Source organism: Delphinapterus leucas, chromosome 3, assembly GCF_059928025.1.
Source record: "Delphinapterus leucas isolate spDelLeu-1000000601 "Yukka" chromosome 3, BTC_Dleu_Yukka2, whole genome shotgun sequence".
NCBI classification, from domain to species: domain Eukaryota; kingdom Metazoa; phylum Chordata; class Mammalia; order Artiodactyla; family Monodontidae; genus Delphinapterus; species Delphinapterus leucas.
The window spans coordinates 143395358-143419362 of record NC_143131.1 but is presented as its reverse complement, the minus strand read 5'-3'; the positions used below and the strand labels follow the sequence as shown (position 1 = coordinate 143419362).

Genomic DNA, 24005 nt, shown 5'->3' with positions numbered 1-24005 from the left:
TATGTAGATTAACGTTTTTCATCAAATTTGAGAAATTTTTAGCTATTATTTCTTCAAATATTTTATGCTTCTTTCTCTCCTCTCATCTGGGACTCCCATTATACATATGTTGGTACTTTTGATGGTGTCCTGTAGGTCATCTCTTAGGCTCTGTTCATTTTTTAAAAATTTCATTCTAAGCATTAATATAATTATTTCTCAGACTGTGTAATTTCAATTTGGCCTATCTTTTAAGTTCTTTCATCTATCTGCTCAAATCTGCTGTTGGGCCCCTCTAGCAAATCTTTCATTTCAGTTATACTTTTCAACTCCAGAACTTCTACTTGGCTTCTTTTTAATAATTTGTCTTCTCATTGCTATTCGCTTTAGTTAGATATTTATTCTCAATTTATCCTTTATTCTGTGGACATGGGCTCTGTGCATACCAGTCGTAAATGGTAGTTATTGTCATAACTCATTAAGATCATATCTAAGGCTCCTTTGAGCTTGGAGACCCTTGGAAACAGCATGGTGCAATGCCATTCATGTTTATTAAGCATTTGTTTTTTCAGAATAAATGGTAATGAAGGTTGTGTTCTCAGGGACTATAGTAGGGCTCAATAAATGGGATTCCTTATTTAATTAAAATTAGAGAAAGTATTTTTCTTTTCAGAAGCCTAGTTGTGAGAGATAAAGAACCACATGTTCTGTAGCTAGCTGACAAATTTCTTTTACTTGTTTTTGTATCCACATGATTGATGATTGTGAAAAAGCAAACAATGCTAATGGCCACTTTGGTAAAAACACACAGTGTTCAGACCTCAGGAGGATTACATTCTTTGGACAGGCTTTATTCCCAGGATATCAAACCCCTTGGCCATGACGGCAGCTACTGCTTCACATAGCAGCATACGCCACATGTTCACCTTCAATACTTCTCCTGAGAACACAGAAAGAGACAGTAAATTTTCTTTTTACAAATCACTATTAAAGAATCTATGTTACTTCTGGATTTTACTGAGAAGTGGATAGCCCAACCCATAGATGTTTTGGGGCTTTAATTAGAATCACCTTTACCTTAAACTATAAGGGGAAACAATCTAAGAAATAGAAGTGTTCTGTTCAAGAAATCTGTTTTCAACTGATGATAAAAGAGATACAAGGCCTGCATTGATTAGATTGTATTTTATCTTTCTTTTTAGAGTTCTTTCCTAGGCCTCATGGTCTGAATTAACTATAAACTTTAACACCATAATGGTGAGATATTTTTCCTAATGAAATTTTAGTTCTCAGGCATGACTCTCAGAAATGCCTACTTGCCATGTAACACATTAATTCAGTCTACTTCATTAACTCTGTAACAGGGTAGAGCAAAAAGCCTACAAAAGGTATCATTTTTTTCCCCCAAGGGTAGTTTTCGTTATCAAGAACCACAAAGATTCATCCTGGGACCCTCAGTCACACTGCTTTTGTTGGAAATATCCTATTCCTAGTGGCCTTCTAATTGTTTTTCTTTAGAGTCTTATGGTTCCATCCCATGTGCCTGAGGGTGGGGAAACTAGTCAGTTTGGGAATGGGAAGAATTCCGTTTATGCTTTTATTAGAGCTAGCTCATTTTGTCTTGTGTATATGATATGGATTAATGTGTAACTGGGGGAAAAATGGGGGGGGGGAGGTGGTTTCCATAAATAAAATAAATTGAAAACCACCTACATCCAACTCAAATAAATGCCTTGTTGGTGCCCAATCCCCAAAATGACTATTGGATGAACCACTCACCAGTTTGTCGATCTTTCTCCACACAATAGCAGCTATCATAGAATTCTGTGAAAGTAGTTGCCAGCTCATAGATATAATCACAGAGAGTGTGGAGAAATAAGTCATCTAAAATCTTCTGCAGAACCTCAGGGAACCGCAAAATGCACCGGCCTAGTTTCCATTCCTTCTCATGGTCCAAAATGATCTTGGTCTCTCGAGCAGCTTTCTGGAGCATTTCTTCATCAATACTGGCCAGACGCGCAATTGACCTCAAAAATCAGGTAACAGCCATCATTCCCCTTTGTTAAGTACATTCTTTTCCATTGAAACATGTAATAAGTGACTGATATAAACTAGAAATGATCATCATTTGATTCAAAATAGAACAATGTTGTACCCACAATTACCTGATTCTAGTGAAGGCATACAACAAGTAAGCCGCTGTATTTCCTCTGTCATCCAGCATTTTGTCAAAGGAGAAGATATAGTCATTCAACCGGTTATGGGAAAGATCAGCATATTTGATACAGCCATAAGCAACAGATGTCTGAGCAGCCTTCAATTCCTCTGTGGTTAAGACCTTTTGGAAAAAGAAAAAAATACTTCAGAATCCTGTCTCATAGACAAAAGATGGGCGTAAGGAGCATCTAATGGTGCTTTTTAATCAGTAAACTTTAATAAATATCAACACTGAGGTAGGAAAACATGGACCAATCTACAAAGAAGTGAACAATGAAAATACAATTCATCAGCTCTGCATAACGAAGAATGTTTCCATGAGAAACTTGATTTGTAAATTATGAAGTGTCCTCTTGAATACGTTACTCAGTAAGTGAGAAACGGAAAGCACCAATTATTAGTTTATATCCGCTTCATTCCATCAAAGATTCTGAGGTAGCTTACAGGAAACAAGTACAGTAAAATAAAAACAAAAATTAGGGTCAGGTAATTAACTGGAATTAAAATAGGGTGTCAAGAACTGGAGATCTAATATTGTTTTGCTAAATTTGGTCATACATTCTGAAGCATTATTAGGTCACAAGTAAGTAAGTAAGGATTTCTGTTCTGGACATGATGCAGTAGCTTGAAGTAGACTAACCCTTCCAGCAAAATCAACTACTTAAAAGCTGAATAAGTTATATGAAACAACCGTTTGAAGTCACCAGAGAGCATCAACACAAGGACACCATTAAGACAACCAGCCGGCATGCTATCTGTCGGCCAGAAAACCTAACTAGGATGATGATATTATCTAGAACCGTTATAATTTTTCATCCACAATGTCAGATGAAATGACTAAAAACCAAGAGGTGAGGTGGGGGAGGGAGAAACAAGACAACAGAAACAACAAAAACAAGTCAACAGCAACTTTAACGTCTGGAATTGTTTAAAGAATACTTATTAGCTACAAAGAAGAAAAATAGTAACTTTACAGTGGAGAAACTGATAATATCACCTTAACAAAGTGATCAAAATTAATATTAACAATCATGAGAAATATCAACATCATGTGCCTCCTGAAATAAAAAAGTGAGAAGAACTCCTATCTTCCCAAGACTGCATAACTGGAATTTAACCATGAGGAAATACCAGATAAATCCAGCTGAGGGACATTCCACAAAAAACCTGACCCTTCGTAAGTGTCAAGATCATGAAAGTCAAAGAAAGAGCAAGGAACTGCCCAGATTAAAAAAGAATAAGGAGACATGAAAACTAAATGCAACATGTGATCTTGGACTAGAAAAAGGACGTCTGTAAGACAAATGGCAAAACTTGACTAAGGTCCGCAGATTAGTGAATTGTATTGCAGCAATGTTAATTTCCTGATTTTGATAATCATACTACGGCTGTAAGATGTTAATGTTTGGGGAAGCTAATGTGTGAATTCTTTGTACCATTTTACAATTTTTGGTATGTCTGAAATTATTTCAAAATGAAAAGCTAAAAGAAAAATTTCAAAATGAAAAGCTAAAAAGAAAACTATGATTAAGGTATTCAACTAATGAGAGAGACAAAATTGTATGAAAAGCAAAATTTCAATAGACACTTGGAATACAGAACAGCAAAATATCTGAAGTAGATAAATATTCAAAATAAAGCACGGAGAGAAGAAAAGTGGAAAAAAAAAGTGAAAGGCACTTTGGGAGACCGTCAAAGTTCTAACATAATATATGTACTTAGAATTCCAGAATAGAATGGGGCAAAGATGCAATATTTGAAGAAATATGGCTGAGAATTTTCCTAAACTGATGAGGAACCCAACCCACAGGAAGCTCTGCAACTCCCAAGCAAGGTAAGTACAAAGGAAAGAAGGAAACTCCCTAACTCCCTCTCCAAACCAAACCTAGGCAATAAAAAAAACTGCAGGGAGGAATAAAGTTCACAGGAAAGGGTAAATATGTGGATAAATATAAATGAATAGATGGTCTAAAACAAACACTGTACAAAAGACTTGAACAGACCCTTCACAAAAGACACCCAGATGGCCAATAAGCAATAGTCAACATAAATTACTCATCAGAGAAATGCAAATTTTAACCATAGTGAGATGCTAATACACATTCACCAGAAAAGCTAAAATAAAAGACTCACAAAAAGTTACAGTGGAAGATATGGGGCAACTGGAACAATCACATATTAGTGGTGAGAGTGTACAATGGTTACAACTCTGTCCTTGGCACAGTTTTTAATAAAGTTAAGCATAAGCCCACCCTACAACCCATCAATGCCATTCCTAGATATACATCCAAGAGAAAAAGTGCATGTACCCATAGAGTGGCTTGAACAGCAATGCTGAAATTAACTTCTTATTTGTAATAGTCAACAAACAGAAACAACCCTAATGTCCATCAACAGAAGAAACATAATACTATTAGCTAGGGACTTCCCTGGTGGCACAGTGGTTAAGAATCCACCCACAAATGCAGGGGACATGGGTTCGAGCCCTGGTCTGGGAAGATCCCACATGCCGCGGAGCAACTAAACCCGTGCACCACAACCACTGAGCCTGTGCTCTAGGGCCTGTGAGCCACAACTACTGAGCCCGTGTGCCACAACTACTGAAGCCTGTGCGCCTAGAGCCCATGGTCCACAACAAGAGAAGCCACTGCACACCGCAACAAAGAGTAGCTCCCGCTCGCCACAACTAGAGAAAGCCCGAGAGCAGCAATGAAGACCCAATGCAGTCATAAATACATACATACTATTATCTAGCAATAAAAAGAAATGAACTACTGATACACCTGGAAAACAGAACACACGTTATGATTTCATTAAAGTCCTCAAACAAAAGTGATCTATGGTGACAAGAAACTTTCTGGGGTGATGGAAATGTAACTTGATTGGTTGGTGTTATCATGTCTATACATATGTGTGTGTAAAAATTCATCAAGCTCGGGCTTCCCCGGTGGCGCAGTGGTTGAGAGTCCGCCTGCCGATGCAGAGGACACGGGTTCGTGCCCCGGTCCGGGAGGATCCCACATGCCGTGGAGCGGCTGGGCCCGTGAGCCATGGCCGCTGAGCCTGTGCGTCTGGAGCCTGTGCTCCGCAACGGGAGAGTCCACAACAGTGAGAGGCCCGCGTACAGCAAAAAAAAAAAAAAAAAAAAAAAAAAATTCATCAATCTTTACGTTTTACTGTATGCAAATCAAAAGATACTAGCTGAAATGGCCAAATAAATGGAAGAGTCAAAGCAGTTTTTGTTATCATGCAGACTAAACAAATTGATTAGGTGACTAAATTTTCCATTTTTCATCGGATTGTGCCACTTGTGCCTAAGCCAGAACTAAAAGGCAAAACCATTCTGGAGATACCAACTGGGTATACCTGACAACCACCTACTGGAAATAGAGAAAAAAAGTATTTTACATTTCATTTTGCTAACAGTGGAAAGGGAACAGATGGGAAGAATGTAGCCTTACAGCCTGCCTTCATGCTCTCTGGATTATCAGTGATCTACCCAAACCAAACAAGACAGTGTGTCCTCAAAGAACCTTTTTTTTGTTTGGCTCTTTGATGTCTACATTTCTTCCTATTCTGTGTCTCTTTCTGTCATTTTGCTCTTCTGTTTATAGTAATTATGTTCATTCCAAAATACCACTTGACTTGCAGGACAGTAAAAGACCTAAGACTCTTTGAATCTCAATCCTTGACCTCTGTTATTCCCATCTTAAATTTTTTTTGATACTTTTTTTCCACTTTGATGCAGTTCCTCCAAATTCCACACAGATCCAACCACAGTCCTTTCTAAGGGTGCTATGAAAGCCCATCATGTTTCCTACTCTGATGGCTCGTCAGTGGCCGAGAGTGGTAGGTGTTTACTGCTATGTTCATTCTACAAATGCTCCCAGACAAAGGAGCTCAGCAGATGTACACTCTAATGTAGGCTCTTCACTCAGACCGTCTCAATCTTCAATATTCTCCCATCACTGGTTCAAAGCAGTGACAGGTGAACTGCCAATAAGAAGCAGATATTCTGTGCCACATTAACAAAGGCGAAAAAGGCCATGGCCTTTTGTAATAGCCAAGAACTGTATTTTCACAATAAATACTCAACAATTCAAGAAACAAACTGTGCAATAAAATCTGAGTAATATAAGCCTATCAAAAGTGGACTGACTCCTTATAATCCTTTCCAGTTCTCTCAATAAAGACAAAAATAAAAAACCACAACACCATGCATGCTACACAATACACAAATAAGTCTTTGGATTACCTTGTCTCTTTCTTTTTCCTTCAATTTGTCCATGGAGCGTTTTAGTCCTTCTTCCAGAAGGTCTATGAGGCGCACCGTTTCACCTGATCGTGTTTTAAACTTCTTCCTAATAAAATTTAAATGTCCCAGTTAAACAGATTTTGAAGCAGACCTTCCAACTTAGAAATCTTTGAAAATTAAGGTTTGACACTGCCTTATTCAGCTGACAACCAGGGAGGATGCCTAGATACAGTCAAGTGTCTTTCATCTATTAACCCTCAACTCCAAGCATTCTATGCTTTAGACCCCTAATAGCATTCTCTACATGTTCACCTTTAATACATTCGTTAAAACGGAAAAAAAGAAGACATCCGTTAATTTGTTCATTTTTCTGAACACAAAGTTTGGCTCAGCTGTTTTACCTTCGTAGAAAATTATTAATTAACTACACTTTTGCTTCTAGAACTGCTTGGGAAATAAGCAAATTCTTAACTGGAATCTTACTTGCATTTCTCTGAATAGTAATTCCATCTGTCCAGTGGTAACCAACCCTAGAAGCATATCGGAATCAGCCTGAGAACTTTAGAACTGGATGCCAGGGCCCCATTCATACTCACTGAAATCAGAATCTCTGTGGATGGGGCAAAAGTACTGATAAGCACTGCCCTGGGTAACTGCACTATTAAAAAGCATTTCATGAGGGGCTTCCCTGGTGGTGCAGTGGTTGAGAGTCCACCTGCCGATACAGGGGACACGGGTTCGTGCCCCGGTCCGGGAGGATCCCACATACCGCAGAGCGGCTGGGCCTGTGAGCCATGGCCGCTGAGCCTGCGCGTCTGGAGCCTGTGCTCCGCAACAGGAGAGGCCACAACAGTGAGAGGCCCGCGTACCGCAAAAAAAAAAAAAAAAAAAAAAAAGCATTTCATGAAAATTGGATTTTACCTATTAAAAAGAAGTTTGCAAGACATTCAAGTATATGATGTCCGTCTTTTTCTTTCTGTTTTTTTTAAGTTAAAAAAATCCTTCCATCCCAATAATGGTACAAAGGAAGCATGTTTTTCTATCTAACACGAAGTCTGCCAAAGTAATTGTGATACTTCCTGTTAAAGTTATATGTTCAGAGCTGCCTTAAAGAGGATCATCTTGCCCTTCATTATAGAATTAAAACTCCTTTATTATTCCAAAAATATATTAAATACTTCCATAGCTTTCCTTATACCATCCCCTGCCCTCCTTGAGTGTTCCAACAACTTCCAGACCTTCTGTGTGATGAAATGATATCCATCATAAAGCCTAGCCAAAATGCTAAGAAAGCCTTCCTTAATGTCTCCACTTTGCAATAACTGGTCTTTCCCATTATTCCCTACCTGCACCTGCCTTGAATTTTTGTTTTTTTGTGTTGGTCTACTCCTCTGACCAGTGGTTCTAATAAGAGGGATGCATACCTGAATACCAAAAGAGCTTTCAAAAACAGATGCCTAATACCCACTGTAGACCTAATAAGTCAGTAACTCTCCTGGTAGGGCCTGGCATGTATATATTTAACAGGCTCCACAGGGAACTGCTCTGCTTTAGATGACAGACTTCTTCTTCAGGAAGGAGGCCATGTTTTATGTTATCTTCATGTATACACTGTGGAGCACCCAGCCAATGAGGTGCTCAATGAACAGGAAGATGATCAAATAAAATAAGTTATTTATTGTAAAAAGCCTTAAAACAGAAAAATTCACTAAAAAATAGATGGCAGAATCTGAGCATTTTAATGTCAATATTTAAAATACGGTAGGCTGCTACTGGCTAACTATCACTGATATTATTTTTCTTTTTTATGGTGTAGGACACCATAATTACATGATACCGAATGCAGAAATATAAAACAACCAAAAAAAGAAGTAAAAAATTCCTTAGCCATTACATGATAAATTAAATCCCAATATATAAACATTGGTGATAAATATCAGACATAAAAGGTAAATGTGTTAATTTTCTCCTAACTGTAGGAATAATCATCTAAATGTTAGTCAAAAAAAACAATAGGGGCTTCCCTCGTGGTGCAGTGGTTGAGAGTCCGCCTGCCAATGCAGTGGATGAGGGTTTGTGCCCCGGTCCAGGAAGATCCCACATGCCACGGAGCGGCCACGGCTCACGGTAAGGACCCAGTGTCTTCTAATTAACAAAAAAGCACAGCTATACAGAAGAGTCATATGTTACAATTAAATGTCTGATCTAAGGTATTTGGTCTCCATATAATCTTGTATCTAAAATAAATACCCTGACACCCCTAGCCTGCCTTTTACATGCTTAATTAGGGCTTTGGTACACTGGCTTGTTAAGCATCTTGAGCTAGCTTATGCAGTTTTTAGAAACATCACCCACTTTTACGTGATGGTAGTATTTAGGCCATGTCACCAAATCTAAAATGATATGGTGATTAAATAGCTAAGTGATCCTAAGACAATATTAAATGTAAGATGTTAAAAATTTCTCTGAATTCTCCCTAAAAGGCTACATTCTCTGGCAGTGGTAAGACATAGGCACAAAACATCTCAGCTGCGTATACCACTACAGCATACGTAGACTATGGTATCAAATGAAATATAGCCTCTTTCAAAGAAATCTGGGGGTTAGGTGTGTCATTTCCACCTTCAGATTTTCCAGACTTACTTGTCTTCCCCCAGTACCACACCAAATCCAGCATGAGACACTCGAGTTACTGCAGGGTCATACCAACCAATCATCTGAGCACCACCAAATATTGTCTGGAAGTGTAAAGACTACAAAGAAATAGAAAGAGAAAGTTACTTGCTAAACTTTCTAATTAAAAAAATGACTGAAAGCTCTTCTGCTCAGGAATAAAAATTTGTAAAATTTAAATCACTCACACATCTTGTAAGGCAAGTAAAGTTGTAAAAGCTCTTCTTTATTCCTTATACATGAGAAAAGGAACACCCTTTCAGTTTACAGAGACAAGCGGGAAAGCTGAGAAGTGTACAAGTTTGGCCAAATCCAAACCCTGTTCTTTTCCTTATATTACATTACTTTTCTGAATTTTTGTAGGGAAATCTATAGGGTCTTATAGGGCCAAATGCCTCACCAACTGGACAATCTAAACATATACAAATCTTCAAACTCACTTACTTGTCCACTGTCTACCACATAGATGATCATATCTGCTTTTTCCTCAAACAGTCTTTGTTTAATAGCAGCCAGGTCAGATGTGTCATAGGTATAACCTCCATCTGATTTTACTATGGTTAATGGTATGGAACATCCTGGAACAAACACAATCTTTCTGCCATCATCCACTTGCACAAATCCTAGAAGAAAAAAAACTTTATTAATAATGTTAAAAGAATCTTAAAGGACTATAAATGCTTAGCCATTATAGGATATTTATGAGAGAGCTCAAAAAAAAATCACAGGATTTTTTCCCTCAATGTGACCTAGTATGAGCCTTGGAAAATGGCTATTGTCAAGGTTGTCTCGGCACCCAGGGTGTGTTCAGGGCACAGGTGAGATATCCTGGCAGTTTTCTGGACTAACACTACACTCTTCATAGAGCATCCCACTGGAGCCCAAACTCTTCATAGAGCATCCCACTGGAGCCCACCTGCTCAGCAGACACAGAACACGGAAATCTGTGCTTTGTTTTCAAGCTGGAGTCATAGCCTTCCTTTGGGAGGAGGATGCAATTTTTATCATTACCTCTTAAAATGTATTCATTCATTTACAGTTTTAAAGTTAAAACTGCAACAGAGTTCAGGAAACAAACATGGCAGGATTTAGCATTTAGAATGGTTAGTGAAAAGTAAAAATAAAATCATGTTCATACACTCATAATGAAAAAGACAAAATTCTTGGATGCAAGAAAGGACAGGAGAGTACATGATGGTAAAAACAGCTATCTTTGAGTGCATGCTACTATGTGCTAAATACTATATTAAGCCTTAAATTCAACCTTCACCATAACTCTCTGCAGTAAATATTGTTATTACTGGTTTTTTTTACACTTTAGGAAACTGATGCTTGGTAAGGTGAAGGCACTATAAAATGCTGGTTAAAAACAAACTCTGGGGCTTCCCTGGTGGTGCAGTGGTTGAGAGTCCGCCTGCCGATGCAGGGGACATGGGTTCGTGCCCCGGTCCGGGAGGATCTCACATGCCGCGGAGCGGCTGGGCCCGTGAGCCATGGCCGCTGAGCCTGCGCATCCGGAGCCTGTGCTCCGCAACGGGAGAGGCCACAACAGTCAGACGCCCGTGTACCGGAAAAAACAAAACAAAACAAAACAAAACAAAAAACAAACTCTGAAGCCAGACTGCCCAGGTTTGAATCTCAGACTTATTACTTATTAGCTATGTAACTCTGGGAAGTTACTAACTTCTCTGTGCTTTTCTCATTATTTAAATTTCATTATCTTAAGTGTACAAATAAAATATGCTAGAGAGGGTAGAGAAAAGGGAACCTTCTTACACTGCTGGTGGGAATGTAAATAGGTGCAGCCACTATGGAAAACAGTATGGAGGTTCCCCAATAACCTAAAACTAGAGTTGCCATGTGATCCAGCAATCTCACTCCTGGGCATATATCTGGACAAGACTATAATTCGAAAAGATGCACGCACCCCTATCTTCACAGCAGCACTATTTGTAATAGCCAAGACATGGAAACAACCTAAATGTCCATCAACAGATGAATGGATGAAGAAGATGTGGTACATATATACAATGGAATACTACCCATAAGAAAGAATGAAATAATGCCATTTGCAGCAACATGGATGGACCTAGAGATTATCATACTAAGTGAAGTAAGTCAGACAGAGAAAGACAAATACCATATGATATCACTTATATGTGGAATCTAAAATATGACACAAATGAACCTATCTACAGGACAGAAACAGACTCACAGAGAACAGACTTGTGGTTGCCAAGGTGGGGGGAGGGAGGGAGTGGGAGTGTGGGGTTAGCAGATACAAACTATTACATATAGAATGGGTAAACAAGGTCCTATTGCACAGCACAGGGAACTATAGTCAACATCCTGTGATAAACCATAATGGAAAAGAATACGAAAAATATGTATTTACACATACATACATACACATATATACATATATATATATATATATAACTGAATCACTTTGCTGTACAGCAGAAATTAACACAACATTGTAAATCAACTATATCTCAATTAAAAAATTTTTTAAAAATTCATTATCTTAAAAGTATGGTCCCTAGGCTCCAGAATGTGACTAACAAATACCATTTGTCATTCAAGGAACCAAGTTTCCTTGCAGATATCAGATTGGTTGAATCCAGATCTAAGGGAAATGGTCGAAAAACATAAAAGATATTAAACCTAATTTACAATAATGCTAAAAGCAATCCAGTTGTCACATCTGGAAGATATTAAGAAATTAATTTATTATTCTGAAAACTGATAAAGAAAGAAAAATAAAGGACCAAGAATTTATACTGTTTGTCTTCTATGAATTGTACCTCAGGATAATCAAAATGATTATGTGACAAAGTTCTGCACATGAGAATTCCAGGTAACAAAGGAATGACAGAATGCCACCGTTTTCCAATCTCTAATGAAATAATGGAACAAAGTCATGACAATCAACAGCTGCTAAAACCTCTAGGGGAAAGTCTAATGGGGAAATTAAAGGATAGATCAGGCTGACAACACCTAAACCCACTAATTCATCTTAACATCATAGTAAGAGAGCCAACCAAAAATTGGCATTCTTGCAAATTAAACAAAACAAAAAAGGGAAGAAAATAAAAACACAAACCAGAATTTAATCAAACCTCTTTAGAAAATACAGATAGAGGAATTGTTACATAACATTATATGGGAATCTCTGTAAGACAAACAGCCTAGTTTCTTCAAATAAATGAGAAAAAAGGATGGGGCTAATGGAGAGAAACCCATGACCTACAGAATTTATAGTAAACAAATGTGCAGACATTGAAAAAAAATACTCATGATTAAAAAATTATGAATCAACTTGGGAAATTTGAACTCTTGACTCACTATTTAATATTAAGGAATTATTAACTGTCATGGAATAATAATAGTATTGTGGTTTTGGGGTGGGATGAAGGGCCTGTTGTTTCAGAGACAAACCAAAGCAGTTATACATGAAATTATATGATATAAGCAGTGTATATAGGAAAGTATAGACATAGTAAGATCGGCCTGCATTCATAATTAACTTGGGTAACAAGTGCATGGAGTTGGGGATTACTAGAATATTCCCTCCGCTTTTGCCTATGTTTGAAAATTTGTATAATAAAGTTAAAAAAAAAAACAACTCACCTCTATCTTCAAACTCCTTCACAATATCATTCATCATATCTTGATAGAAGGATTCTCCCCTCTCTATTAAAGAGATGTCCAACGCCTCATAGATTTTATTAAACTCTAGGGAAAAAGTTACCAAATAAAGAAAATGTATAATTTAAACAAATAGGAAACATGCATCTTACCTTAAAAGAAATTATTTAATTGAAGCATTTGGAAGGAAATTAATTACATGAAAATGTATGAAACAGAGCATTACATACATACTGCCATTTTGAAAATTTGGAAAGAATATAGCAAGATACATATCAAAATTATTAATAGTGGGTAGGAATACAGATAATGTATTTCCTTTTTTCCTGTCTACATTTATTTTGTTCCTGCAAGGAACAAATACCTACTGTAATTTTTAAAAAATTTACTCTTAGAAAATGTAAATGAGAAGAAAAAAAGAAAAGCCTTTCCTATTTGGAGTTCAACTGTTTACTGAATTTTCTTATATAGTTTTTTTCTAATTTGTATCATTTATCTGTTTCTCTAGCCACGCATTAGTGACACAAGATAACCTACAGTAGCACAACACATTTTACTGCCTAGTGTGACAAAACAGCCATCAGCCTTTTCCAAAGATCTACTGGCTATTCTTGTTCATTTATTCCTCAAAGTGACCTTTCAGATTATGTTAAAATTGTCTTAAAACCACAAATGAATGTGGAGAACTAGGGGATTCTGCATGACACTCTGTCCAAACATTCTATTCCATCCTTTTGCGTATTCCCCTTCATTTTAGCCCTACGCATTCTTGGATAGACTTATTCCTAACTATTTTTATAGCTTTGGATGCTACTGTGAATAGCATCTTTTTCTCTTCTACTTTCTTTCCTAATTTTTCCTGACTTCTGAGGAAGTTAAATTTTGCACCTGCCTGTCTTTATAAACTTTCTTTGCAGTTTCAACTTCAGAAAATACTTAAGAAAAATAATCTATTTGCTAGTCCTTGAAAATTTAACATGTCATTCAAGGTCAATTTTGAATACTCAAGAAACTGTATGCAATAGTATGTTAGATGAATGAACAAAGCCCAGAAACTCACCTTGGCGGGAGACATCACAGATAAGCTTCCAAGCTTTTATGATGTCTGGATTTTTACTCTGGAGCAAAACAACACACTGGTATGCTCTCTTCTTAAATTCCTCCTCGGTATCAAATCTCTTCTTCGATTCCTGTGTTTAAAAAAAAAAAAAAAAGTAAGGTTTGTAAAGACTGACCCCCATATTTCTAGATAAAAAATTTGTACATTTCTCAAAAAGACCTAGACAAACCCCACAAATAGACCAGAGTGAGGAAGTAAAAATTTAGAACACCAGAGCAAGTGCTCTATCTCAACAAAGAGTATTGTTACAAATGAATGTGCCAATAAAACCCTATTATTTCCTCTGAAATAATTTTTCTTAAAAATATAAACTTCTCACCACAGTGCTACCTCTACTTTTCCAATTCACACCAATGCTATGTTCCAGGAGAGTAATAATGAATAGCTAACAGACGAGGAGGAATTTTCTGGGCTCTATTTTCCATTCTGGATGAGCAATTTTTTTTGTTAATTAAAAATAAAATTGCTTTCATTGTTTTTATATCTATTTTGAAAGCAACACATGCTTACTAAAAAATATATATATATATATTGTTAATCCCATCCCAAACTCACCAGCAATAACATTTTGATGGAAATTCTAGACATTTCTTTATAATTACAGATCTATGTGTTTAAAAAAAACTGGAAATATATGGCTTTTCTTTTACCTTGGTTTTAAAATTTAGCAATGAATTAAAAACATTTTATTGCATTAATAGATTTGCCTCATTATATTCAGTGCACAGAATCCCAAGAGACTATAAGTTATTTCACCCACCTGATACCAGTAAACAATTTATTTTCAATTTTTTCATTAGAAAATACATACCAAAAGACAAAAATAACTTCAAAAAACCCAATAACAACCAACCAAAAAACCCACAAATGTTTACTTTTTAATGCAGTAATCCTATTCTTGGGATACTGTCTATCATAAGGAAACAATTTTAAAAAGGAAAAAGACCTACAGTATGAAGTTTGAGCTCCCCCCAAATGGGGGAAGAAAATCCAACAATAGGGAGTGAAATAAACTTTGGTCCACAAATCCAAAATAATGTGCTGTTATAAAGTAACATGAAAGAGTTTGATAAAATGTTTAACAGGCAGAATACAAAAATGATATTATAACCACAAATGATATAATACATGTTTGAATGTTTGTATACAGATAAGTAAAGGAGTCACACTAACTGATTTAAAATTATGGTTTATGGTAAATTGTCTTTAAAAAACTGTTTATATATACTTAACAACGCTTTCAAAATATATAAAATGAAGACGAAAACTACAGCATCAGAAATTTTTAAATATTAAAATGTATTTTGACTAACAAACTCCTAAATTCACTTAAGAATGGGTAATGTAGAATTAAATTTTTAACATACACCAATAAAAAAAGCAAACATGATGTGTTAAGGAACAGAGTTTAGCAACTGTTATAGTAGCTTCAAATACCATTTTAAACTCCCTAAGGAAAACAAATAATTGTGATAAATGATAAACACACAAATAATAGAACAATAAATAAAATCAAACCTTATAAAAAGCCTGAAGATCCCCAATGGGAGGTGAAACTGTTAGGTAATCCGGAAATCTGTCTTGCAGGTGAGCAATGAGCATGCCAAACTGGGTTCCCCAATCTCCTACATGGTTTAATCTAATACCAAAAACAGAACATAAAATCGCTTTAAAATGATAAACATGGTTAAATTAGAGGAATTATATTCCATTAGGAACCACTAACATTAAGTGCCAGTACATCACATTTAGTAATATCTTTCTATGGAGGTGTTTCCTCAACTGGTCTGAGAGGCAAAGACCAGGTCTGTTATGTTTAGCATCGCATACCCAGGAATGGAGGCTGCAAACAGCAGGCCTCTAGGATTTGCTGAATGAAGTTCCTATCAATGGACTGTGATCTGTTTATTGTGTAGTTAACTGGGACAAAGGCAGCTGGGCCAATGTTGGTCATTACCACAATTTTATGAAAATTTAACTTTTCAACTAATTATCTTAGTGTAATTAGCGGTTCCCAAATGTCAATGGACAAAATTCTTCAAAATATGTCAATCCAACCACTTCTCATTCCTCACGGCTTTCATCTAATCTCAAACCACCAGATCATCTCTTAACTGGATTATTAAAACAGCCTTCTAATTCATTACTATAGTTCTCCCTTAGTTGCCTAGCTTCTTCACAGAAACCAGAGTAATCTCTAATTAGATTACATGCCCTACTAAGACTTTCCAATAACTTCTCACCGCACTTAATAAAATCCCAATTTCCTACCATGGCCTACGAGGCCCAGCACCATCTGTTTCTTGCTTACCTCTCCCACTAGACTATATACCCCGAGTATACACGAGGCAATCAAGAAATATTTGTGGAACAAATGGGGGAGCTTTTTCCTTGGTTCCGCCCCCTACCCCAAGTCTTAAAAGCTGTTAGTCCAGAGGAGGGGCCAAGGACATAATTTAAAAGCCTAATGGGTGATTATGAAGCAGAACCACACTGATGAATCACTGATTTAGTCAAAGATTCTTTCTCAAGTGACATTTTCCCTTGTCTATAGAAATCTCCAAAGAAAGCCAAGAGTACATACCGCAGCACATTATATCCTGCAAACTCAAAGAGGCGGCACATGCTCTCTCCTATGATTGTCGACCTGAGATGGCCTACATGCATCTCTTTAGCTATGTTGGGAGAGGAAAAGTCAACTACAACCTAGGATAAACAATAAAGATTTTTTTTTAAAGGGGTATAAACATTTTATTCTGCTAACACATTCATTAATAACATTTAATAATAAACTTAAGACTTAAACAGTAGCTTGCATTGTAATTCAATTGTGTTAGGTTTTCTGATGAAACCTGTCCATTATTAACTGAAAAATAATCAAATTTGTTTAAACAAATTCTATTCTCTAATCTATCCTCTATTTCAGAGATAACTCATAAATATCGGTTGGCTACCTCAAATGCTTTATGGAATGAAAGGAAAAATCACATAGCAATCAAGACCCAGGGGAAAAGTTACTTCACAGCTATGTTCATAATCTCAAAGTATTAATGATTAAATCTCAGTATAAGAAGTAAAAGCCATTCCTAGTTACAACTAACACAATTCTAATGTATTATTATATCAATCAAAAATTGTACATATACCTTTTTGTTTTCTCCAATGGCAGGTAGTTTAACACCATTCACCAAGAGGTTGGTCAACTGTTGTGATACAAAGCTCTTTCTTAAGTGGACATTAATAAAACCTAAAGAACAATAGAGAAGAGAAAAAAAATCAGACAGCCTCCAAACCTGAGGATTGCTCACCCCCAAAGCCTTTCTCAATTTCACTTACGCTGGCTCCAGAGCCTTAGTCTGGTTCTGGCAAAACTTTTCAGGCTTCCAACACCACTTGCGGCCTTGGCTTGAGCCCTCCTGTAAGTTCCCTGTTTCAGCATCTATTTCAAACTTTCACCACTCTCCTGAAAGCTTCTTACTTAATTCAGGGCCCCTTCACTCTCAGCAAATGATTTATTTACCTCTTAACAGAAAAGAGGTGATTCTTTCATACAGAATACCTGCCATGATCTATCTCCTTTTTGCTTATGAAGAACTAAGCCAGAGGGAGGAAAAAGTTAACTCATCCAAGACTAGGGTGGCTAAGTCTAGTTTAAAACTACAGTTTCCTAACTCTCAATCTAAGGTGCTTTCATCATCTTGTTCAGTATACAAGTTATAACCCTATGTTTATATTTAAAATGGTTTTCTTGGGAATTCCCTGGCGGACCAGTGGTTGAGACTCGGCACTTTCAATTCTGTGGGCCCGGGTTCAATCCCTCGGTCGGCAAACTACTGGTAAAAATCCTACAAGCCGCGTGGCACGGCTAAAAAAAGTTTTCTTATTTCTAAAGGACTCAGCAATCAATACAACTACTTAAGAAAGATAACATTATGACATACCAGGACCAGCAATTTCAACTTTTTCAATATATTCATTGTCTGGGAGGTGTTTGATAATGTTTCCAGCAATTTCCCTTGGATTAACTTTCTGTTCCTTGGTTTTGAGCATCTATAAAACATAAATGATTCATTACACAACAGGTTTCAGCAAGGTAGTAGGAAATGCACAACTGACAAAGCATCAGATGCATTCGACATAAGACCCATCAAAAGGCAGAAAAGCAGAGACCAATAACCTTGTAAAGGGACTGATTAAAGCATCAGACATCAAAGTGCCAGAAGGAATAAAAAAGTGCCAAAACCACAGGACCTCCATTTGAAAATGAGTTGCCAAAACTAACTAGAACTTTTTAATGAAGACTTCTAAAGTCTTTAGTTATAATGCCCGTTTCCAGGATATTCACAATCCTAATTTGCAAATATTCAGAGTTGAGTAATAAATAGCACCCTTATAAACTTAACCCCAGCATAGACACACAAAAATTATCTAGAAAAAAATCCGGTCTCTTTAGATGAAGCCTTTCTATTCAGCAGTGAAAAGGAAGCAAAAAGTCCCAAACCAGGGGCAATAAACTACTAACACATTAGACAATGTAGCTATTAGAAATAGGGAACTCCTCTGCCTGAATATGAAATACACAAGCCCACCTCAGAGACACATCTCCACCAAATATTTGATGGGAATGCTGGTTCTAGACAGCTAACTTTTAATCCTTCAACAATAACACAAAGCCATCCTGGACACAAAAGGAGGGAAGTGCCAAAATAATACCAACTATTACCCTTAAACAGTGAGAATACATATATATAGAATATATATATATAATTTAAATATTCAAATTGGTGCTTTTTAAAAATTAAAAACACACATATTCCCTTTCTTCAAGTTTTTCAGAACTGTGGAAAATGTTTTCACTGAGGATACAATTTGCTATTATTTATGCAAATGGTAATGATAATTATAATGCTTAAGAAAACCAAATCATCAAGAATGCTTTATAATAATATAATCACCTGACAGATACCCATAGCACTATTACACTGATAGTCTCCAAACTTGGGCTGTTGGCTTGGTGTCACTATCAGTGGAGGATTTTCCAAACCTGGATAGGCAGCCTTAATGGCACAACCAAAGACCTCTTGTAGGCAACTATTGATGTTAAGCATATTTTTAGTTGGTTTGCTCCTTTCTGCTTGAAGACTCTGTAAGAAAAGAATAAAAATGTCAATAAATTCTAAATTATCATACAAAATTTTCCCAAATATTTTGCGAAACCTTGAAATGTCTTCAGAAGAACTGAAAGGTAATATACACTGATAGTGTAATGCTCTCATACCTAGGATATGCTGAGAAACATTAATAGAACAAGTCTATCCCATAGCATCTAAGACGTACATGTAAAAATGTCCTGAGTACTTTCTTTCTACAGTTATTTATTTATTTTTTTTTGCGGTACGCGGGCCTCTCACTGTTGTGGCCTCTCCCGTTGCAGAGCACAGGCTCCGGACGCGCAGGCTCAGCGGCCATGGCTCACGGGCCCAGCTGCTCCGCGGCATGTGGGATCTTCCCGGACCAGGGCACAAACCCGCGCCCCCTGCATCGGCAGGCGGACTCTCAACCACTGCGCCACCAGGGAAGCCCTCTACAGTTATTTTATCAGAACAGAAATTAGCAATAGAGAGTAAGGGGCTGATGGGATTTTCTCAGCTTCCCTAAAGCACTGAGAAAATAATACAAAATAAATCCTAAATAACTTCTTATCAAATGCTGGAACTGAAAGCTCTATGGACAAAAGAAATTAAAAAATATATTCTCTCCATTAAAATGTTGACCCCTTCAAGGCATGAAATGAAACAGATAAAAAATACTGCTGGGTAATATTAATATATCAGAATAACAGGTTGTTTTGTCTTACTGCTATTCCCATGTTGGACTACTACTACCTCCTATTTCTCACTTTCTCTGAAGTGGAATATATTCATTTAAGATAGTGTAGAATTAATTAATTACCTCTATTATTGCACTTTTCATACCTTCTCCAAATTATCTGTCTGTATCACCAGACTTCTGATTGCAAAGAAAGTGTCCTATTTATGGCTCTATCCCTGGCACCTAGCATTGTACCTGCCATGTAGCAGGTCAAGATGACTGGTGACTGAACACATATGCTCATAACGGAATACAAATGAAAATGCTGCTACAAAGTAATCACAACTTTACATCAGTCAAAATGCCAATGATGTGCAATATGAATGGCAACAATAATGAAAACTATTATTCGAGTAGTACTGAACTGAGTACTACTGAGTAACTTGAGTCTCAAGAACTGAGTCAAGTGCTTTATTTATTTATGTGCATTATTTTACTTCATCTACATAACAAAAATTCAGTTTGTGACTACTATCATCATTTCCTTGTGGGCTAGAGATTAAGTAGCTGGCCAAAGATAACAAAGGCAAGTGGCAAAGTCAGGATTCATGGTCAGTACTGCTGGAATGGAGCATTTCAGGTTCTATGCTTCCTCGTCACCCTCTCTACCATTATGGAAGAAATTATATTCTTTAAACTCACTAAAATACTGATTTAAATTTTTAGTCAGTCAGTAATTGACTCCCCTGTGATGACACACTCAAAAAAGGGGAACATATGCTTTTCACAATGTAAAGGTTTCCAATAACAAATATTGGGTTGGCTAAAAAGTTCATTCGGGTTTCTCTCTAACATCTTAATGGAAAAACCCGAACAAACTTTTTGGCCGACACAATACTAAAGTTATTAGATATGATCCTAAGACCCAAAACCAATTGTAGATAAATCTCCATCTATTTTTAAAGGCTGGATATATCAGTATATATGTATGGATGTGTGTATGTTTCTGTGTGTATATATGTAAACACACGTATATGAATCCATTGTACTTGATTTCTGCACCATGCAATTAAGTATTTGACTATAATTAAATACTTTTCCCCAACCTGTTTCGTATGTGCAAGTCTTTTCTCCCCCCAAATGGTAAGTTCCATGAGGTTAAGAAATATTACATACGGTACAAACACCTTTGCTATAACTCAATATGAGCATTCTGAAACACCTCACATTATGCAAAAAAACAAACAACAAAAAAAAACACCTCCTAAAACCACAGAGCTTAAGAGAAAATTAGCATCAGAAGCAGATTACTCAAAATCTCTGATTTTGTAATAAGAGCACCATCACATACCAATCTTAACATTGTCACTGGTGAAAAACGTACCCATAATTCTAATAAGTACTAAGTAAATATAAGACTTAATCTTGGGGGGGGGAAGACAGCTCAGTAGGAGGGGGTATACAGAAGAGTTGAGGCTGTTGAGTTAATGAAAACAAGGGCAAAAATGCCTCTGAGACAACCATCCAACACATGTTTCTAACTCAGAGCATGTGGCCAAAGTGAGCCAGAGGAAGAGGGTAGGTAGGGAGAATGGGCATCCCGCACTATTTATTCTTCTGTGGCTTGCTGTTCTCTGTTGCGTACCTTGTATTCAGTGCTGTTACTCAGTAGGGCAAAGTATCTATGAAGGAACCAATATGCCTTCCACATTACACTGACAGAATTCTCCTATTTACAATTAGAGCTAGTTCCCATTATGAAAATGTGTATTAGAATACATTGTACTTCCTTTTGTATCTTTTCCCTCCTAGACTCTAGCACATATTAGGCATTTAACAATACCTCTGAATTGAAATAAATATAATAGGGAAATGAGTAGAAATAAGTGCAGAATGAATGAGGTAATCAGAAAGGTGAGATATTTTGGGGGCAATTCCATGGAAAAGGAATTTTGTGATTTTAGAAGACTCAAAGCTATTTTAAGCAGAAGAGATCACAGTAGGTAATAAAAAAGACTTCACGGGAGTGGGGCAGGCAGAGTCTAAGATGAATAAATGGGGTAAGCTTTGGAAAAAAGGTATAATGCCAGTGCAGCCTGGCTGAAAGTAGTACACACACAGGAGAACAATTATGGGAGTGAGGTCATCCTCTAGCATGTGTCATCAGCAGACCTGAAAGGCAGGCCAAGAAATTAAAACCCCAACTGAAGCGAGCTCACTATGTTGACAAAACTTATAAACACTGTTAGATCATGAAGTCATTAAATAAACAGTACAACACAAGCTTCCTGGAAAAAAATGTTCTGAAATTCTAAGTGGAAAAAAATATATATATATATATGACGTTGTAAAATACGAAAGTAAAACTGTACAATAACCAACTTAAAGCAGAGAAGGGCTGTGGGTGTATTTAAAAATATTTCCATTTGATAGACGCAATTATGTAAAATTAAGCTGGCCAAACACTTAGTATGATGAAACATTTCAAAGGGCCCTAGAAGGACAAGAGCAATTGCTCCATTATCTGCACCAAAAACTGAGTCCTAACTTGTCTCATGCAGGGAGAAAGGACATGGTTTCTTCACTCCTTTTTCCAAATTCCTCAGGGCATGCTTTCAGAATCTTCGATAACAAGGATTTTAAAAAAAGACACAATAATTTAAATTGCAGAATGAAACTAGAACCTAGAGTACTCACCTTCTGAAGGATATTCAGCCGATACTTTAATTTTAAATTTTCTTCCCGCAACTGTTCCAAATTTGAAGAAGCTTCTGAACAGCTGCAGTTTTTCAACCGATCAATTTCAGCAGTCAGAAACGTAATCTCTTTCTCCTAGGAAAGAAAAGCCACTTTGTTCGGTCCGTCACACGACGTGATAAATTGAACCACAGGCTTACTTCCTCCTTTCCCCTCCTCTCCACCTGGGTGTGGCAGAGGTGATGGGAATGAAGGAGTTTCCTTTGGATAAGCTGTGATTTTTCTTCCTTGAGGTTTTTGATGACATTAGGATATTATCCTTGATAAGAAAAAACGAAGCATGTGTGTTGGCGGGGAGAAACAGGAGTGTTAAGCATGCAAGGGGATAAGCTTCAGATCGCTTGTTTCTTTTTTGACTCAAGTGCCACCCCTTCCGCCTTTTCTGAGACACAAGGATTTTCCCATTTTTTCCTCTCTTTGTTTCCAGGGTCGTAGGTCCTAGCATAGATGTTCTCCTCCAACTAAAGACATGTCCAGTCAAAAGAAAATCAAGCTTCCAAGCTAACTGCATTACTAAGGGAGACACGCCCTCACTTTAACTGTCAGATTGTCTACCTGGACATAACTACAACCGAAAACATTGCCATAAATGAGCATACATTATGTTCCAGGCAATGAGCTAACACTTTTCAGAAATTATCTCTATTATTCTTATCACAACCCAGCGAGAGGGTACTTACAGCCCCACACGGACAAAGACCATGCGAGGAGAGCGGTAAAGAACGTGCCAATCTACCTGACCAACTTGTACTGTTGTGAGGGATTTAGCATAAAGCAGCTCCCGTGATGAGATGACACTGCGTAACCTACATTCCCATCACCCCTCCCACCTCTCCCTACCTGGGCCTAGAGGGTAAGGGAACTGTCACTTTTTGACAAAGTATGACAGTTCTTCCCCCCACGAATACTGAGGGCAAGAGAGCAAACTCCTGCTTGATAATGAACGACTGCACGGGCTTTTCAGGGTTCCTCTTGCTCAGCAGCACGGCGAGAACGGTGTCTGAGCTGCAAACAGGACCCAGGGCCCCTCTGCCTGGTCCCGCGCTTCCACCGAGAGCGCGCGCGTGCTCGGGAAAAGACGAGCACTGCTCGAGGCTGTACTCAACACGCCAGGCTCCAGCACCCCACCCCCCGGACACGCTGGCTTGGGGAAGTCAGAGAGAGGGGGACCCTCCACCTCGCTGAACGTCACCGTCACCCGGGCCTGGAAACCACGGGTTCTTCCTCTCCCACCTCTGGGAGAGCGTTTCTGGGAGGGCATTAGCTTCCGAGGCAGCGCAGGCCGGTCCCCGCCTCGCTGCCGTCGCGTTATCGCTGCCCGGTTGGGAGCCGGGCCCCGGCGCCTCCCTTCCAAACTTTCCCACCGGACCCACGCGGTCCCACCTGCTGCAGCAGCCGCGCGGAGCAATGAGCAACCAAGCCGTCCATCCTCTCCTCAGCGCCTTACCCACCAAGCCGCCGGAAGCGGAAGCGGCAAGCCCCGCCGGAAGCGGAACCCCTCTCCCTCTGCCCTTCCCGGCCCCGCCCAGCCGTCTCGTGGGT

At 37.9% G+C, this 24005-nt stretch overlaps 1 protein-coding gene across 1 annotated transcript; it reads right to left on the bottom strand.

Annotated features, from left to right (window-relative positions):
- Positions 1-693: 693 nt before the first annotated feature.
- RARS1 (arginyl-tRNA synthetase 1) lies at positions 694-23953 on the bottom strand. The gene is made up of 15 exons (XM_022595147.3): positions 23847-23953; positions 22404-22538; positions 18851-19039; positions 17837-17945; positions 17042-17142; positions 16480-16601; positions 15414-15534; positions 13836-13965; positions 12758-12862; positions 9569-9747; positions 9095-9204; positions 6452-6557; positions 2145-2317; positions 1759-2006; positions 694-919 (listed from the first exon to the last, which is right to left on the bottom strand). Exons 1-15 carry the CDS (start codon positions 23889-23891, stop codon positions 810-812), a joined length of 1983 nt encoding a protein of 660 aa, XP_022450855.1. The 5' UTR covers positions 23892-23953; the 3' UTR covers positions 694-809.
- Positions 23954-24005: the final 52 nt, after the last annotated feature.

Excerpts from the sequence above, each read along its gene's own strand:
- RARS1 (XM_022595147.3), bottom strand. The coding sequence starts at position 23,891 with ATGGACGGCTTGGTTGCTCATTGCTCCGCGCGGCTGCTGCAGCAG. Across the intron at positions 22,539-23,846 it reads CCGCGCGGCTGCTGCAGCAG|GAGAAAGAGATTACGTTTCT; the intron begins GTGGGACCGCGT and ends TTTCTTTCCTAG. Across the intron at positions 9,205-9,568 it reads ATGTGGTAGACAGTGGACAA|TCTTTACACTTCCAGACAAT; the intron begins GTAAGTGAGTTT and ends ATTTCTTTGTAG.